Here is a 19,918-nt window from a genome sequence, read left to right as displayed (position 1 = left end):
TTATTGTTACCTCACGCTCATCTGGAGGGGTGTGTCAGGACTCTACAATATCATAAAACATTCATAGGTGTTCTAGAGGTTAAATGAAAGTCATATGCTAAAGGCCGAAGGCACTTTGCTAGCAAAATTCTCTCTCAGGAATGCCGGCCAGCAAGGTATGACCGGAAAGCCACCACACACACACACACACACACACACACACACACACACACACACACACACACACACACAGGCTTCTAGAACATTCGTCAATAGATTAATCCACGTGACAGAAGCTCTCCTACACGAGAGAAACGCGAGAAGTCAAAAAGATTTAGGAGGATGGAGAAGAGAGAGTGAGAAGGGGGGTCAAGAGAGCGAGAGAGAGAGGCACGGTAGGCTGCAAGAAGTTAGCAAGCATAAATAGCTATTGCGTAATACCCTCAGTGTTAATCTTGAGCTTTCCCTTTTGAGTAGAATAAAACTACAATCAACCCAACTCATCTTTATCTTCTCCCGTCATCGACTACAAGTGAACTGAGGTTAGCTCTCACAAATCTACTCACTGTTACCTACAGCTCGGCTGCGACTACGATTTAATCAATTACAAGTCTGATATGTGCCTGATGGACTAAAGACTTAAGTTTTCCTTCTAGTGCAGTCTATTGTCTCCCTGTCTGGGAGACTGAGTGTTAAAGGGATATTTAAAAACGGACAGCAACTGCAGCAGCTGAGCTGCACAACTAGAGAGATACCACAAAACAGTACCAGGGGAAATATATGAGACCCTAAATCATAAGTTATCGAAAGTTTCGTAAAATTTTACTAATAAGAACATAGCACATGAACTGTAAACCAAAAAAATATAGGAAGGGTAGAGTTCGGCAAAACCCACGCCACACACCCTGGGCATAAAACCATTATGGCTCACTTTGCTACCTTTATTTTATCACCAGTAATATTCCGGTCATACTCCATGACCATGTATCGTGGACCCGTGACACTGTCATAGTCTGAGACGTGTCTCTGGTCCTTTGTACAGTAAGTTATTACCAGCACCGAAACGTATACTCTCACAAACTACAGACCCTAACAGCCCTACTGCTTTGTCTAATAAAACACTCGGCACACCCAACCAGTACCCAAACTTATTGCGAGCAAGCAAGCAATGTTTACTCTTAGTTAAGTTTGGAAATGAGCAGCCTGGCGCGATCTGGCCTGGCACGACCGTCACGCTAAGCTGAGGCTAATAATTTTACTCCTGTGCGAAGTAGAATTGAAATTCTTTCTACACATGATACATTCATTCAATATATATATATATTTTTCCAATCGACTAAAAACTCACCCATAAAGGTATAAGAATCCCTAGGAATCCTGAACTTTCCAAGGGAGTGTTGGGCTCTAATCAGTGAATGCCTCATACGAAATCAAATTCTAAAATGTTTTCTTTCTTAAAACTATGTTTTTGGCATCAACTGTAGTACTCGTATATCAGTGGGATATAATGATATTATAGCGCTCGCTACCCGTCACGCGCTCACAAAACTCGCTTTACTGGCACTGGCAAAACCAAAACAATACACATTTACCAACACTTCTACAAGCACTGCTACATTGCTACTACAATTACCTCAAAGTAAACGGACCTTAAATTTTGGTCTGTTTCATTTACTGTTCTAGGAATTGCAACCTTTTAACCGAACCTATATATATATATATATATATATATATATATATATATATATATATATATATATATATATATATATATATATATTTTTTTTTTTTTTTTTTTTTTTTCCAGAAAAAATACAGCCCTACCACCAGCATCATCCTCCGCCAGAACACCCTAACTTAACACATCCTCAACTAACTCTCCATCCTAACGTTGCCACTATCACTACATACAAACTGCACACCCGACGAACTCCATTGCTAATACCTTTAATACTCCCAATATGAACCACCCCACCTACTAGTTTGCATTGTGTGTGCAGTGCTTTGCACTGTGTAGGCAGTATTAATGTGTAAGTTCACACCACTGCCAGCATTCGCACTACCGACACCAACACAACCTATGCATAATCAGCCAGCCCTACATCCAACACAGCAATCTATACCCTTAGCAACATTTCTGACATCTACACATTACAAACCCGGCCAACACCCTAATAAATCTGCTAACAACAGGTCTGATAATGGTGTGTAAGGAATATGCTGTATTAACTCATGAGATCGTGCTACTAACGCCACCTGCAACACACACACCCACACACACACACACACCCACACATTGTTGTAACACCCAACCATCTCTGCTACCTCCAGGTCAAATCGTGGTATGCACGGTGTATGCAGTGTTAACCCGTAAGATCCCCGAGGCGTTCAACGAGAGTCAGCACATCGGCTTCACCATGTACACAACCTGCATCATCTGGCTCGCCTTTGTGCCCATATACTTCTCCACCGCTAATAATGTGGAGGTGAGACAGTTTTTGTTAGTCTAATTGCTGTTTGCATGCCTTTGATTTATGTTATATACATATATATATATATATATATATATATATATATATATATATATATATATATATATATATATATATATACAGTATCTGTCTACCTTTCTTTCTATCTATCAATCAGTCTATCTATTTATCTATCTATCTATCTATCTATAATATACAGTATCTATCTATCTTTCTTTCTATCTATCAATCAATCTAATCTATCTATCTATCTATCTATGTATCTATCTATCTATATATATATATATATATATATATATATATATATATATATATATATATATATATATATATATATACACATACACACACATACACTTGTATATATCATGAGGAGATCATCGTCACCATGTCCCTCTTCTTGTTCTTCTTCATGTTCTTATCGTTATTACTATTTCTGCTTTGTTCTCTCTATCCCTTTAATTTTTCTTCTATTTCATTCTTTGCTCTCCCTTGAAGATGTGAATACACAAAAGTGCTCGATATATATATATATATATATATATATATATATATATATATATATATATATATATATATATATATATATATATATTACCAGACGCCTCAGTCCCGTAGGGGGTTGCCACAAACAAATCGCCTCTATGTCGCCCTGTCCCCCGCCATTTCACTGCTCTCCCCCCGGCTCACACCTCCCATTTTCATATTCCTCTCCACTTCATCCCTCCATTCTCATCCTCGGCCTCCCCGTCCCTCTCCCCCCCCCGTCAACCTCACTCACATACACTTTCCTCGTTAGTTTCTTGCCCTCCATCCTCACCTCATGGAAGAACCACCTCAGTGTATCTCTGCTTACGCTTTCAATCACATCCACATCCATACCACAACGTCCCTTCACTTCCCCATTTGCCTGATACACGTGTATTCCTTGAGAATCGTAACTTCAGTAGGAAGAGTATGCCGAGGGCCGTAATGAAAATCATCCTTATGGTCAAACGTTTCGACATCTTCAAGCCATCTTCAGTGACCTAAGAGTGATGCAATGCAAATGATATACAAAAGTGAAAAGTAGAAAGTAACCTGAATAGTCATCTAATAGTTAAATACATACTTAGCTTACCATACAAGAATCTATTTAGATACACATACGTATATACATATGTGTGTATTGGCCACACACACACACACACACACACACACCACCCCACGTTGCCACAGGCTCCAACAGCAGTAGTACAGTACAGGAAGGACGTTGCCCAGTGAGTTGTTCTTCCTATGGTCAGCTTTTAGGTACAGTAGTACAAGATCAACTGAGGCGTTGTAAATAAACACTGGTTTCTAAAGTTCACTGTCTTTATTTTCCAAGTGATTCCACTTCATGCTTTCCAACTTCACTTCACTGTTCTCACAAGCACTGGAGCTATACACACTTTACTGTAGTTGCAATTACACTAATTAATGCTTGGCAACACTTTACACTTTTTACACTTGTACCCATGATGTACAAACTTCAGTAACACTTCACTGTTTGCCACTGTTTTCACAAGTACCAAAATATACAATCTTCACTGACACTGCACTGATACTGCACTACACTCAAACTGAACCAAAACCGACTTTCACTCAAACTGAATTGAAAACCAACTGAACTTGAAATAGCCTTTTCCCTATCCTTATATAAACTTGCATTGTTCGAGAATCATCTACTTATCCACAGTCCTGGAATGTGCTGGGCTTGCATCAGCCCCTAGCAACAACAGTTACCAACTAGGACACATCAAAACATGCCAGAGTTTTCCTACATTACATAACACTGTAAATTACTTAACATAGGAACATATATTACATAATACAACAAGCAATCACTTAAATAATACAATTTAAAGAAAAAAGAGCAGAAAAATTAATGCATAGTTTACGAAATAACTATGCTCACAAACAGGAAGGGAAGAGGTTGTGTAGATCAGATATTCATTCTTAGATCTTTAGTGGAAAAGTTTCTAGAGAAGGGAAAGAAGTTGTATGCGGCTTTCATGGATTTGGAGAAAGCATATGACAGGGTGGATAGACAAGGATTGTGGAAAGTGTTAAGAATATATGGAGTAGATGGGAAGTTGTTGAATGCTGTGAAGAGTATGTACGATGGTGCGAAGGCTGCAGTGCGTGTGGATGGTGAACTAAGTGAATTTTTCTCTTTGAAAGTTGGTTTGAAACAGGGATGTGTCATGTCGCCATGGTTGTTCAATCTGTACATGGATGGGGTAATAAAAGAGGTACAAGGTAGGGTAGTGGATGTTGGAGTGGCCCTGGTGAGAGAGGATAGTGTTTGGAAACTCCCTGTACTGTTGTTTGCAGATGATACTGTGTTGTTGAGTGAAGACGAAGGGGAGCTGCAAGGCTTGGTGGATGAGTTTGAGAGAGTGTGTAAGAAACGGAACCTAAAGGTGAATGTAGGGAAGAGTAAAGTGATGGTCTTTGAGAGAGGTGAAGTCAGTGAATGTATAGCGAGGTTGGATGGTGAGGAATTGGAAAATGTGAGTACGTTTAAGTATTTGGGTAGTGTGATGAGTAAGGATGGAGGTTTGGAGGGTGAAGTGCTTGAAAGGGTACAGCAGGGAAGAAAGGTTGCTGGTTCCTTGAAAGCAGTGATAAGAAACAGGGAAGTGAGCATGGAAGTAAAAAAGTTACTACATGACAGTATTGTGATACCAACTCTAACGTACGGAAGTGAAGCTTGGACATTGTTGGAAGGACACAAGTCAAGAGTGAGAGCAGTGGAAATGAGTTATTTAAGAGGAGCCTGTGGAGTCACGTGGAGAGACAGGCTGACGAATGAGGATATAAAGGAGCGTTGTGGTGTTGATGTGGATGTGATAGGAAGCGTTGTGAGGAACACACTGAGGTGGTTTGGCCATGTGGAGAGGATGGAGGGTGAAAGACTGACGAAGAGAGTGTATGTGAGTGAGGTGGAGGGTGGAAGAGGGAGGGGGAGACCGAGGATGAGATGGAGGGATGGGGTGGAAAGGTATATGAGAGAGGGGGGTGTGAGTTGGGAGCAGGGTAGTGAAATGGCGGGGGACAGGGCGACTTGGAGGCGATTTGTTTGTGGCCACCCCAAACGGGATTGAGGCGTCTGGCAATAGATAGATAGATAGACAAACAGCAGGCAAACTTGCAACTCTGACTCGTACCGATACCGGAACTACCGTACACGAAACGCCGAGAAGCTTCTCGAGCACCTAGCTGGCAAATCTTGTTTCTTAAGAATATATATATATATATATATATATATATATATATATTTATATATATATATATATATATATATATATATATACAGAGAGAGAGAGAGAGAGAGAGAGAGAGAGAGAGAGTGTGTAAGAAAAAAAAATTACTATCGTCTACAATAAAAGTTTTCTATATGGGAAGTAACTTACACAAGACTTTAGGGATAAGAGGATACTGTGTTATTGAGGCACGGCTTAAGTTTTTATACTAATATACATTGATTCTAAAATTCTTAGGTTTTCATAGGGGCAAGAGTCAAGAATACAGAAATGAATTCTGTTAGATACAATATTATAAGACTTACAATGTTCCCGCACTGCTGAAAAAGGTGGACTGTGCGGTGGGAGACCCGTTCTGGCAGACTGACCGGGGTGCTCGTCGAGTCGGGTATTCAGTGAGCGAATCGTGCTACCCACATACCCCGCTTGGCGACTGTGGCAAGTAAAATGATAGACAATCGACGAGCGCATGTCAGCTGGCATACGATCTTTAAAACGAAAGAAGCTACTAATCATCTGCGAAAAACAGTACAAGAAGTTTCCAAAAGCCGCCCTTTCTCGTTACGGTCGCTCCAGTAACCACTGCCCTACTTTGTTCATCTTTATCTTTCTTATTCATGTTTCTTCTTGTTTCTTTATCTTCTTCTATTCCATCTACTTCTTCTGCGATGACGTGTTCCTCAGTGGGCCTCCCCCGATATGAAATTATCAAGATACAGCCGCCTACAGTCTAGTTAATTATCACACCCCTCTCGCACTCTTTGAGGCACTTCCCATACTCTACCTCCTCTTTCGCCAGTTCTCTGTTCCGATCTCCTCATAAGGTCTACCTCTTCCAACACTGCCCTAATTTTCACTATGGAAGAGTTTCTTTGGTTCCGTTCTTGTATATGTCCATATAATCTTACCACGTTCCATTTTGTCCACTCATTAATTCCACTTTTCCCTCAAATCCCCCATCATTCTATTCAATGATGGCCATATATATATATATATATATATATATATATATATATATATATATATATATATATATATATATATATATATTCAGCCATTGCAAGTTCACTGCTGCATGAATGCTTCCCCCAACCTTTTCCACGAATTCCTTGACTGAGCTAATCTCTGGCACTTCTTTACCTGCATACTTCTCTATCTTATTTCTCTACCTCCTATCTTGCCCTTTTCTGCTACGTATACAGTCTCCTGGAATCCAGTCAGTCAGCCTCTTGCTCTGTCGGTTTTCCTTTATTCTTGCTACATGACTTGCCTACCCCCACTTCTGTTCCTTAATAACTTATTCAATGTTTTTTACTTTAGTTTGCTGTCTCACCGAAGTTGATTTTTTCTTGTCTCTTAATGGTATTCCCAACTCTGACCTTTTCCTTGGTCATTGAGAGTAGACTACTTGATTTTCCACCGATTTTGTCTGTTTCCAAGTCTCAGAACCTCACGTCATAGCACGGATTATACATAAGTTTTACACTTTTTGTTTAATGCACACTGACACCAGCTTTTCATAATGTCTCTATGTTTACTGAAAACTTTCCATCTGTTTTTAATGTGTCCTTTCATATCGCCACCAACGTTTTTTGCTACAGTATTGCCCCAGGAGACAGTACTCCTCGACTCCATGCCAAAAATTGGGCTGCAGGGGTACCCGGCGTTGCCCGAGCCGAAGAGACGAACACTACCGGTGACCTCCATTGTCCCTGATCAGAATTTTGATCACCCTAAACCTTCCATAGGTCACCCTGATTCAAAATATCTTAGGGTTTGAGGGCCTCTGGCCCTTGGTTTGGGCGTGATCCAAGGGCAATCAAACAAACAACCAAACAATGCGGTTCTTATATATATATATATATATATATATATATATATATATATATATATATATATATATATATATATATATATATATATATATATATATATATGAGCCTCTGTGGTACAGCGGTAGAGTGTGCATTTTCGTACATGGAAGAACGAGGGTTCGGCCCCGCCAGGGTAATAAACTTTGGGAGCGTTCTTCCAGCCACGTACCGCTTGGCGAACATAAGGAGTGCTGTGGTTGAACCAGTGTCGCATACTATAAAGTATGCTTGCACCCAATCGACTTGCCTGGGCTGATTACACTTGGTTCACAGACTACACATACATCCAAAGACACTCCAACACTACAATCACACTTACAAGCACTTCTCACCCTACATACAATCTCTACCAGATAGCCTAAGCCACTTGGTAGAGATAAATAGGCTGTATTGTCCCAACTTCGGTCGAGATAGGCCCGTCCTGCAGTGGAGAGTCAAATGGCCGATGATGATCATATATCTATCTATCTATCTATCTATATATATATATATATATATATATATACATTGGGAGAGAGAGAGAGAGAGAGAGAGAGAGAGAGAGATTGACTGATTGACTGAAAATAATTAAAATCTGGCAGCGCAACTGCCAGGGTCATATGCCGCCGGACAAGCCAAAAGTCGCGGGAAATAAATAGTGTATATTCAAAATAAAGTTAATAACTATAACTAGGAATAAAACACTGAAAATAACAAAATAATAGTTATAAGAAAATATCAATTACTTATAAAAGTGGAAGGAGGCCCGCCTCCTGAAGAAAACTAAAAACATCAGTAAAATCGCTATGGGCTCCACCAAGCATCGAGGAGAGACAGTAGACACCATCTTCCCCTCTATGCCTATGGAGGAAACTCTGACGCAGGTCCCCCAAACTCGGGCACTCGACCAGCAAGTGACGGACAGTAAGGGGAACAAGGCAATCATCACAGTATGGCTGAGTCCCACCACTCATCAGAAACCCATGTGTAAGCCGAGTGTGACCAATACGAAGCCTAGCAAGAGCCAGTTCCAATCGCCGAGGCATGGATGGGAGAACTCTCGGCACAACCACTCTCTGAAAGATCTCTTTCACCTTATTATGGGCGACACCATCCCAGCGTCTCTGCCAACACATATGAATTCTGTACCGCAAGTAAGGTGTTGTATCAGAAGCAGGAAGCGGATAATCGGTTGGGGATTGTTGAGAAGCCGCAGTCTTGGCCGATGCATCTACCTTCTCATTGCCCACCACACCAACATGTGCGGGAACCCAGCAAAAATCTACTGTCTTCCCCCGATGACGAATGAGGAACAACCACTCCAAGGGAGCTAAAACTATAGGATGGGAAGAGTTAAAAGATTCCAGGGCCAAAAGAGCCTCTTGAGAATCGCTAAAAATAGTAAAATAATTGTCAGGGTGAGCAACCACCAACTTCAGGGCTAAAACGATAGCTGACAACTCTGCAGTAAAAACTGAGGCAACCAAAGGAAGACTACCTCCACGGCTAAAATTGGGAAATACCACTCCAAAACCAACACCAGATGCGGATTTAGAGCCATCAGTGTACACAGGTACGGAACCACCATGACTAGAACAATGTTCTAAAAATAACTGTAAACAACACTGAGGAGTGACAGAATCCTTTGAGTCTGCAAGAGACCTACAGAAAGTTACCTTGGGCAATATCCATGGTGCAACCCTCGGGATCCGAACAGGACTGACAGGTACTGCTGACAAACCAAACTCCTCCATAATATCCTGACCCCTATAGCCAAATGGATGAGGCATATGAGGGTGTCTACTATAACACAAAAGACAAGACTGTTTCATCACACATTCACAGACAAGTGAGTCTGGAAGGCGATGAATCTGGAACCAGCACCGGGCTGCAACAGACTTACGACAGCAGATCTAAAGGAGGCACACCAGCTTCCACCAATAAGCTGGGAATTGGAGATGACCGAAAATCCCCAGTTGCAAAGCGAAGTCCAGCATGATGGACAGGATCTAGAGTTTGCAGTATAGACTCTGTGGCACAGAAGTATACCTCGCACCCATATGACAGCTTGGAGATTACAAAAACCTGAAACAAATGCAAGAGCATTCTCCAATCAGCACCCCAAGAGGTATGGGACAGAACCCTCAATAGATTGAGAGCCTTCATACAAGATGTTTTAAGATTTGCCTAGTGTGAAGTCCATGTCAAACGACAGTCAAATGTCAGGTCCAAGAATTTCATCTCTGTCACACAACGGAGTCTTCTGCCACAAAGCTGGAGATCAGGGTCTGGGTGTATCCCTCTCATCCTACAGAAGTGCATAGCTACAGTCTTAGAAGGGGAAAACCGAAAACCCTTGGAAGTGGCATGGGCAGAAATCTTGTGCAAGACATGTTGCATACACCGCTCAATAGTAGACATGTGGGAACCAGAAAACCATATAGCTAAGTCATCCACATAAAGGGATGTGGATACCCCAGCAGGCAAAGTGTCAACAATACCATTGATGGCCACCGCAAACAGGGAAACACTTAAGACACTCCCCTGTGGGACACCTTCCTCCTGGCACAGTGGTGCAGTGAGGGTAGAACCCACAGGAACCCAAAACACATGATCAGTCAAGAAGTCTCCAAGCAACACAGGCAGGCAACCACATAAACCAAAGGCATGAAGTTGTTGAAGGATGTCATGGCGCCATGCAGTGTCATAAGCCTTCTCAAGGTCAAAGAATACAGCCACAAGATGTTGTTTAGATGCAAAAGCTTCACAGATTGACGCCTCAAGCCTGATAAGATTGTCTAAAGTGCACCGTAATTTATGGAAACCACTCTGCAACGAAGAGAGAAAGCAACCCTTCTCCAGAAACCAAATAAGCCTGACATTGACCATCTTCTTGAACGGCTTGCACACACATGATGTTAAAGTGATAGGGCGATAGCTGGTGACCTGGGAATGATCTTTACCAGGCTTGAGAATGGGGAGGACAATACCCAACTTCCAATTCCTAGGAATAGACCCCTCACTCCAAACCCTGTTAAAAAGGTCCAATAAAAACTGAAGTGTATCAGTAGGCAGATGACGAAGCAAAGCGTATGGAATATTGTCAGGCCCAGGAGCAGTGTCACTACACTCTGAGAGGGCATCACGCAGCTCATGGAGGGTTAAGTCTAAATTATACGTCTCTCCACCGCAAGAACGAAAGTCAAGACAGTCTCTCCTGATTCCTACGAAAGGTAGCAAATAGCTGAAAAGAATCCTTTTTTGAGACAGCATAAAACTGATTTGCAAAGGCAGAGGCTACTGCATCTGGTCCAGACACAAGTTCTCCGTGAAGTCACAACACCGGTGGGGAAGGGGCGAGAACTTACCAGAAATCTTGTGCACCTTTTTCCTCACCATGGACATTGGAGTCGAGGATGTAACTGTAGAAACATACAACCTCCACGAGTTACAGTGAGCATTCTTCATGACCCATCTATAGTGAACATGTGCTTTGCAAAACTGTATATTTAGAAAAACAACAGTACGATTGGCAAAGTACCAACTGGCAGCTACTTTGTAAGCTCCCTTTGCTGTAGAGCAGTCATCATTCCACCATGGCACAGGTCTCCGGGAAAAAACACCAGAAGTCCGTGGGATGGAATGAACCCCTGCTGAGAAAATGGTCTTAGTAAAATAATGTTTGGCATCATCAGTAGTTGAAAAATCAGTAACCCTGTTGGCAAATACACACAGTTCCTCAAAGAGAGACCAAGTAGCCCTATACAGACACCAGCGTGGCATACGGGCAACAGGAACAGAGCGAGTAGACTGGACCATCACAGGATAATGGTCACTACCATGTAGATCATCCAAAACCTCCCAAGAAAAATCAAGGGCACAGTCAGAGGAGGAGATGGTAAGGTCAATGGCAGGATATGTGCCAGTCTGAACATGAAAATGGGTCGGCCTCCCATCATTTAGGACAACCAAATCTAAATCCCCAACCAAAGAGGCAAGATCACCCTGGGGATTTGAAAGTGAGTCACCCCACAAAGGATGGCGGCCATTAAGGTCACCAGGGAGTAGGAAAGGGGGTGATAGTTGGCTGATAACGGTTTCCAGATCTGCACGCATAACAGGGATGGAAGGTGGAAGGTACAGACAACAGATGGTATAGTGTCTCCCAACGTGCATCTGTACTGCTAGAACTTGAAAGGGAGACTGTATCACAAAGGAAACAAAGGGGACATCAGAAAGGCACAAAATTGCACATCCATTGCTGTGACCACCAGGAGGGGATGCATGGAAGACCTCGTACCCCCTAATAGAAAGGAACTGTCTGTCTCCCATCATCGTCTCCTGAAGACAGACACATTGTGGGTTCAGAGCAGAGAGTAATAACTGCAATTCCTCCCAGTTTCCCATCGCACCTCTACAGTTCCATTGTAATATACTGGCTGAGAACGCCATAGTATCCATTGTGAAGAAATAATCAGGATAAGGGTCGAGATAACCTTGCCTCCCCAGAGTTCCAGACGCTGGAAACCTTGACGGGTTTCTACTTATTTGGCCGAGGGTTAGCTTTAATAGTTTTCATCCCTATAGCTATCCCCTTGGATGAGGAGCCCAAAATACCTGATTTTGAAGATGGCAAAGTGGAGGAAGAAGCAGGCCGAACAACAGTCTTCTTCTGTGGTGGAGCAAAAGATGACTTGGCAGAGGGACCGCAAGTTGCCTTAGCCAGATCAGAGCAGGCAGTGCCATCAGAAGGAGAAGTATGACCAGTAGTGCATCCCACAGAGCTGGGATCCTGAGAAACGGAAGTGGACTTAGCCCCAGACCGTAGTGGGGATACTTTGGGGTCTGTGCCCACAGAGACACCATCCAGCTCGGTAGCTACGACCGGCGTAATAGCACTATCAGAGGGGCCACCCTGATCGGCATGGGAAGCTTTCGTTGGGGGAACATCTATCAATGATTCAGTGGATTCACGAATGCGTTTAGAGTAGGACTGGTGAGGGTTATGTACCTCAGCCTGCACAAGTTCAGAAGGAATCACAGAGATATTCTTAGACATATTCCTGGAGGTACTAGCTGAGGTGTCTTCGCCATCAGCAGTGTCTCCCAAAGCTGCAAATTTGTTGCTGACAGGCACCAAGGGAATCAGCATTCTATCGGATGTGCTGGAAGTTGACCGAATACCGGGACTCTCACGTCGTCGAGAATCCTGTTCACTGCCACCAGAATGGCGGCTTGACTGGATGGACCATGACAGAACTGAAGTGATGGAAACTCCAGGTCGAATATACATAGACATAACTCTGTGTTTAGCCTCTTTAAAGGTAATTCTCTCACTAGTGCACAGAGCCAAAGCCTCACTCAAATTTACATCTGTCACAAGATTTGGAGGTAGCTGCATGAGCACCCCCACAGTTGACGCAGGTCTCCGTACCAGAACAATTCAAAGTCTCATGGGAAATTCCACATGTGGTACATATCGCTGGAAGCCTCTGCAATAGTCGACGACAGTATTTGCTGACGTGGCCATAATTTTGACAGTGATAACAACGTCTCGGACTGGGTACATATGGCTTCACCTTTAAAGATAACCAAGCAACCTTAATGGATGATGGAAGCTGAGTGGCATCGAAAGTTAACAAAAGGGAGGGCATTGGCAAAAGGATACCATCAATCTTCTTGTGGAATCTTTCCACTTTAATGACACCACAGACTTTCAGTTCTTCAAGAAGTTTTTCTTCCGAGTACCGGAGCAGCTCTCTAGAGTAGACCACCTCAAAAGATTGGTTGAAAGTGGGATGCAGCAAGCACGTAACAGAGGTCCCAGATACTTTGGACAGAGCACAGAGTCGATCTCTCTCCTCTGGAGAGGTGACCTCCACAAGGAGGCTCCCATCCTGTTGTGATGACATTTTTGGCTCCCTACCACAAGCAGAAACAATAGTCCGGTACACCTCAAAAATATCTAAGTCCGCCACATGGACACCCTCCACTGCCCGGATCACCAGGTACCGAGCAAAATGGGCTGGTTCATAAAAGCCAGGCAAGACCTCACGTGGGGACAAAATAGTATTAGTAGGACCAGATCCCGTACGAGACTTTGAATGTGCCAGTTGTTGATAAGGTTCCAATGTCGACATGAAGAGAAGCAGTTGTTGAAGACGGAACCTTTTCATTAGATGGGTCAGAGGGAAGTCCAGGGGCAGATATATGGTCGTCATCCTTTTGGCCATGTTGGGGATTAATAGAATTATCCATAATAAGCACATGAGACTTCATTCCCCCACCCCCCCACCCACCATGGAGTCCAACAAGGGGAGACCATATGTCAGGGACAGAGCCACTGACGACCCCAGGGGTAGCAGAGGAGTATATGCAGATAACCACTGGGGGACCTGGACAAGGGTGACTCCAGGACGATAGGAGCCATCAGGCCCCCCAGTGCCCACTTAACCCTAGCCAATGCATGACCAGCCGATTGACCTGATCGGGCCCAACCAGGCCACCCGTCTAGCCAGAATAAGGGACCAAAGAGGTGTATTGCTAGCTGCAGGACACATCATGCAGCATTGCTCAACCTCCAGGACTCCCATCTCCCAGCATTACGGGACGCCACACACGGCAAACATGTGGGGAGGCAACAGTCCTGCGCTAGATGGCAAATGGGCAGGGACTAACATCACCAGCAGACCTCCTCTACTAGTGATGTAGGGGGTGCTTGGTTTATGAGGCCGACAAATGCCGAACCCTACAAAGGTAGGCATGCCTCCCAAGTAGGTGGCACTGCCAACCACGCTTCAAGCCCCACCACCACGTCAAGGTGACCCCCTACAGCGGAGGAGAGAGAGGAGAGAGAGAGAGAGAGAGGAAGAGGAGTAGACTGTAGCACCAGTCGAACAGGGCAGTACTCCCGAGGTGGACGGCATGCTGGTGTCAGGGAGAGCTGGAGCTCCCGTTTCACCAGCCCTCGGGACTTGATCCTGATCATCTCCCTTTGCTGAACATTTTCAGTGCTTTCATTTACACAGAGGGTAGGCCAGCATACTCTCTTAGTACCACTGCCTTCAACTGTCTACACCACACTACATGCACATAAGATATCACACCTTCTATATCGGCTTCCTTTAACAACGGCCATTGAATTATTACTAGTGAACGAGGTGGTATCTTGGATTGCCACCACTAGCAGGGTAGGAATTGCGACACAGGGTCCTCCCGGTCGCCATGATGCGACTGTGCCGACAGCGACTATTGCAGATTCCATTCATGCTCGTTAGCGGAGAAGTGCGGGTGTTGCTGTATCCTTCACCAATATCCGTGGTCTCAGCACCAACCTGAATTCAGTTCATTTATTCCTACAGTCCATATTCCCTCTGGCCCTGTCCCTCACAGAACCACAAAGTTCTCCCTCTAATGAAATATCCTCATTTTGTTTTCCTGGTTACCATCTCCTCTTAAACTTCCGTAACAAAGGGGGCACATGTTATATCAAATCAGAATATGGAATTGATACTTTTAAACATCACTTCAACTAATTTTGATTACTCATTGTTTAAACTAAAGTATCTAAATATTACCAAATATATCTGTGTAGTCTATCTCTCCCCCAATGCTTCTTCAGAGCCCAATGTATTTGACTCCATATCCACACAGTTGAGTAACTTTAACCTTGCCCTTAGCACGGAAATTACTATTTTGAGTGATTTTAACGTAAATAATGTTGAATGGTTATTGCATTCTGCCAGGACTGACGATGCTGTTCTAGAGTGTGAGCTGTTTGCAGAATCGTTTAATCTCAAGCAGTTGGTAAAGCAACCAACCAGAATGCCAGATAATCCTGACCATAATGCCCATCTCTTGGATCTATTCTTGACAAATAATCCAGATCAATACAGGATATAAGTGCTGTCACCACTTGGATACTCTGACCACAATCTCATCAAAGCCTCATTAGTTAGCCCCCCCCCCATACCTCCCCGTTCTGAACCTGTCAGGGTGGCGTGATGGCACTTTGATAGGGCAAACTGGAATGGATTTAGAAATTATCTTGCTGACATTCCATGCCAGTCTTTCTTCTCTGGTGATGTCAATTCTACCCTGTCCCCCATTTATGACTTAACACTAGCTGGTACGGTTTTACTTATACCAATTCAACAGGTCAGTAAAGGATCTTACTCTCCAAAATGGTCTGATAGCAACTGTGCCAGAACAACGGCCCAAAAGTCATTAGCATATAGTGTAACTCTTACTTAAAATAAAAAACATCTAAATCACTCTCTCAATTTAAAATTGCTAGAAATCATGCAAAAGCTATAATAAATCTCACTAAATCAAACTTTCTTCAACATCAAGCATCAAAACTACTTAGCCCAAGGATTGTGCTATTACTTTTTTTTTTTTTTTTTATCCCTCCCCGTGGTGTGCAAAAAATGAAGGAACATTTTTTAAATAATTTTTGTGTAATATAAACTTAAAGATAAACATCCAGGGCATCATCTGGTGAATAATAAAATTCTCTCTCTCTCTCTCTCTCCGTCTTTGTGTAAGGCCATACGTAAGTTTACATAGGGGAGTAGTGAAAAAAAAAAAGAAAAAAAAAAACAATATTCTTTTGTTTTTGTATATTTTAAACTTGAAGATAAACATCCAGGGACATCTGGTGAAAAGAAGAAATCTCTCTGTCTCTCTCTCTCTCCATCTTTGCATAGCGCCATGCATAAGTTTGCGTGGGGGTCGCGTTGTTTATGGTGATGCACGGCCGGCACAGCCAGAGCTATGGCTTACAACGCGACTCTACTCAGCCTGAGCTGTGGTTCATAATTCACGGGTTAAAAACCCTAATGACAATAGAATATTCTGGTCAGCTCTCAATGCTTTCAGTACTAACTTTAAGAAGTCATCATCCATTTCCTAATTAAAATCTTCAGATGGCAACATTACAAATGACTCTCGTGGGAAAGAGAATATCTTTGCCAGTATATTAGCAAGAAATTCTACTGCTGAAGAAGTCAGCCATTACATCCCAATAGCAGAATTTGATTCTCCCAAAATTGTTCCACTTACAATGCAGATAAGATTCACAAAATCCATCCTAGACAATTTACCAACCAACAAAGCTCCAGGCCCAGATGGAATTCCTCCAATTGTTTTGAAAATATGTTCCCCAGAACTTGCCTCTGTTGTAGCTAAATTATTCAGACTATGCCTACGTACTTCTTCATTCCCTAATTCATAGAAAGAAGCCAATATCCACCCAGTTCCAAATAAAGGAAGTTCCTCTGACCCCACTGATTACACACCAATAGCTGTCACATCTTCAGTTGGTCAAGTATTCGAAGTTTTAATTACTAATCACACAGTTAAACATCTTGAATCCAAGAACTTATTTAGTGACAGACGTCATGATTTTTGCTGGGAAAGATCTACCATTGACATACTCAGTCCCCTAACTCATACCATCCATCAATTGACCAACATGGAGAAACTCATGCAGTAGCCTTTGATATTTCTGAAGCTTTCGACAGAATGTGGCACTGTACCGTTCTGTCCGAACTCCCTTGCTATGGACTAACGACTTTTGTTCCTCTGTTTTCCTTATATCTCGGCAACAGAAAAATAGAAGTAAAAGTAGATGATTTATATTCCAATTTCCACTCAACGCTGGCATATCACAGGGATCATTTCTGCCGCCAGCCCTGTTTCTGGTTCATAATAATGATCTCTTATCTGTCACCCTCAATCCCATCCCTTCATATGCAGATGACTCAACACTTCACAGTTCATTCAAACTGAAACACCCATTTATAAAGTCTAATATCTCTAACTCTGAACTCAGTACGGCCATCTCGGTAAATCAAGACTTATCTACGATCAGTGAATGGGGACATAAAAACCGTGTCTCAATGCTGTTAAAACCAAATACATATAATATACCAATAGACAAATATTGCCAGATTCGTATATTACCTTCAGTGCTATTAATATTCTCAACTCCAAAAGAACTGAAATTCGCGGTGTCTTACTTAACCCGTCACGTCCTGAGGTTTTCCGCACCTCCGACATCCCCCAATCCCGAGGTATTTTCAATTTTTTTTTGGGGGGGGCTAAAACCTCCGCTTTTGGTGAGAAACATCGAAAATTCATAGAGAAATCGCTCACCTGAGGTTTAAAATACTCGATCTAGGTAGGAGTACCTCCTTACCTGACTGGGTTTTCTAACAGGTTGGCACCAAAGAAAACGAGTTCTATGGGAGGGTAACTATTTCCCACAACTCATAAACGATATTTATTTATTTACTTGATACGAATTTATATGTAGTATGAGAATATATTGGTTTTCAAGCAGTAATATAGGCATTATAAGCATTGTTCCACTTACTAACTAATCACCATACCTGACCTTCTTTTGCCACATTACTTGATCATTATTTCTGACTGTTTCTTCTTCTAATGCTATGTAAACTTTGTCCTCCACATTGTCATCGATTGGGGAATCACTCTGGCCCTAAATATCTTTACTGGCCAGGTCACTGGTAACAGGTGAATTGCCGAGACAATGGCGTGAGGGGGGGAGGGGGGAGGTTATGTGGTGTAAGGCATTGTCCCTGCTTGGCATCTTGTAGAGGAATAGAGGAAGGTGTCCCGTGTATACGTACGAAAAATCATGCGTGAAAATTGAGAATTGTGCAAATTAGGGACCTTGCAATTGCACGACGTACCAGTACGTCGCCGGGACTGGCAAATGCAAAATGTTGCAACGTACCCATATGTCAACGGGATGGAGCCGGTTAACAGTGCCCTCAGCTGGACCTGTCATGTCAGATCACTTGCTAAAACTGCTTCAAAGAAACTTTGATTATTGTACAGAGTCCACAACTTCTTGACTGAGGAGCAGTTAGCTATAATTTATAAGAGTCATGTGCACTCTCAGCTTGATTATTGTTCACCCTTGTGGAATCGATGTGAGAGGTTGCACTAAAACAACTAGACAAAATTCAGAACAAAGTTGTTGGATTTATTAATAACCCTGCTATTATAAATAAACTACCTCCCCTATAAGTAAGAGGAAATGTTGCCCCCCTTGCATTATTTTACATAAGTTTTTATGGCAAATGCTCAGACGAAGTTGCATCCATTGTGCCACCTCTCCATGTCTTCCCTCATGCTACACAGGCATTTGGTAGCACTCATGAATGGAATGTCATACATCCATATTGCAGAACTTCTGCCTATCAGAATTCTTTTATTTCTCGAACTGCATCTCTCTGGAACTCGTTTACCCCGAGTTGTTTCCCCACAAACTTCAACCTACAACTGTTCAAGTCCAACTATTACAGACATTTCATGAGTGGAGGATGCCAGCAATCTGGTGTATGGTTTATTATTTTTTTATTCATTTGTTTTTCCTTCCTCTGTTCTGTTATATATATATATATATATATATACATATATGTATATCTATCTATCCTATCTATCTATCTATCTGTCTATCCTTCTATCTATCTATCTATCTATATACTGTATATATATATATATATATATATATATATATATATATATATATATATATATATATATAGATAGATAGATAGATAGATATAGATATATATAAGAATGCATTATATCCTAAGCTAACCTAACCTCCTGTACACAGCTACGCATCACCACCACGTCCGTCACTATCTCACTGTCCGCCACAGTAGCATTGGTGTGTCTGTTCACGCCCAAGGTCTACATTATTTTGCTGAGACCGGAGCGCAACGTCAGGCAGTCCATGATGGCCAACAAATACTCCACTGTCAGAAGTAACGTGTCCATGTCTTTGCAACGAGTTGACTCTACTACCCAAAGTGAAGGTAGGACAGTACTTAGGTTTGATAAAGAAAGATATGGTTCTTTTTTCCTATATTTTAAAAAAAGCTAACGAAACTAATCAAAGCTTCCTTTGCCTAACATATTTACACAGTCATAATTGGTAGCCTATTGCAATCAGAACTGCACTGGGGTGACATAACATATTGTATTTTTCAGGGTCGGCCTTGAAAATCCTAAAGCTTTTATAATTATTTAACCTACATATATCCAACACTCTTTGTGAACCTGGCGTGACTTAACGTACTCCACCCATCTCTCCATAACAGATCAGCCCCAGTACCCAGAGTGCCGGTGCATTACCTTTAGTGAGAACTTGCAAGCGTTATGTCTCAGTATGTGTGTTACAGTGTTCCATCATACCCCTTTTTTCTCTCTTTCCTGATTGATCTATTCTAACTTGGCCTATTCTTTCAGTCCTTGAAACAAATCACTC

General features: G+C 42.4%; 1 protein-coding gene across 1 annotated transcript in view; it reads left to right on the top strand.

Annotated features, from left to right (window-relative positions):
• LOC145400657 (metabotropic glutamate receptor 6-like) overlaps window positions 1-19,918 on the top strand; it is a 123,345-nt gene that overhangs the window by 93,789 nt on the left and 9,638 nt on the right. The window contains exons 13-14 of the mRNA XM_080273091.1: window positions 2,311-2,465; window positions 19,265-19,466. Of these exons, the coding sequence (XP_080129217.1) occupies window positions 2,311-2,465; window positions 19,265-19,466 (357 nt within the window). The remainder of the gene's footprint in view (window positions 1-2,310; window positions 2,466-19,264; window positions 19,467-19,918) is intronic.

The sequence above is a fragment of the Coenobita brevimanus genome, chromosome 53 (genome assembly GCF_032717465.1).
Source record: "Coenobita brevimanus isolate Jiangsu-jjx chromosome 53, ASM3271746v2, whole genome shotgun sequence".
Classification (NCBI taxonomy): Eukaryota; Metazoa; Arthropoda; class Malacostraca; order Decapoda; family Coenobitidae; genus Coenobita; species Coenobita brevimanus.
This window is presented reverse-complemented; position numbering and strand designations above follow the sequence as displayed.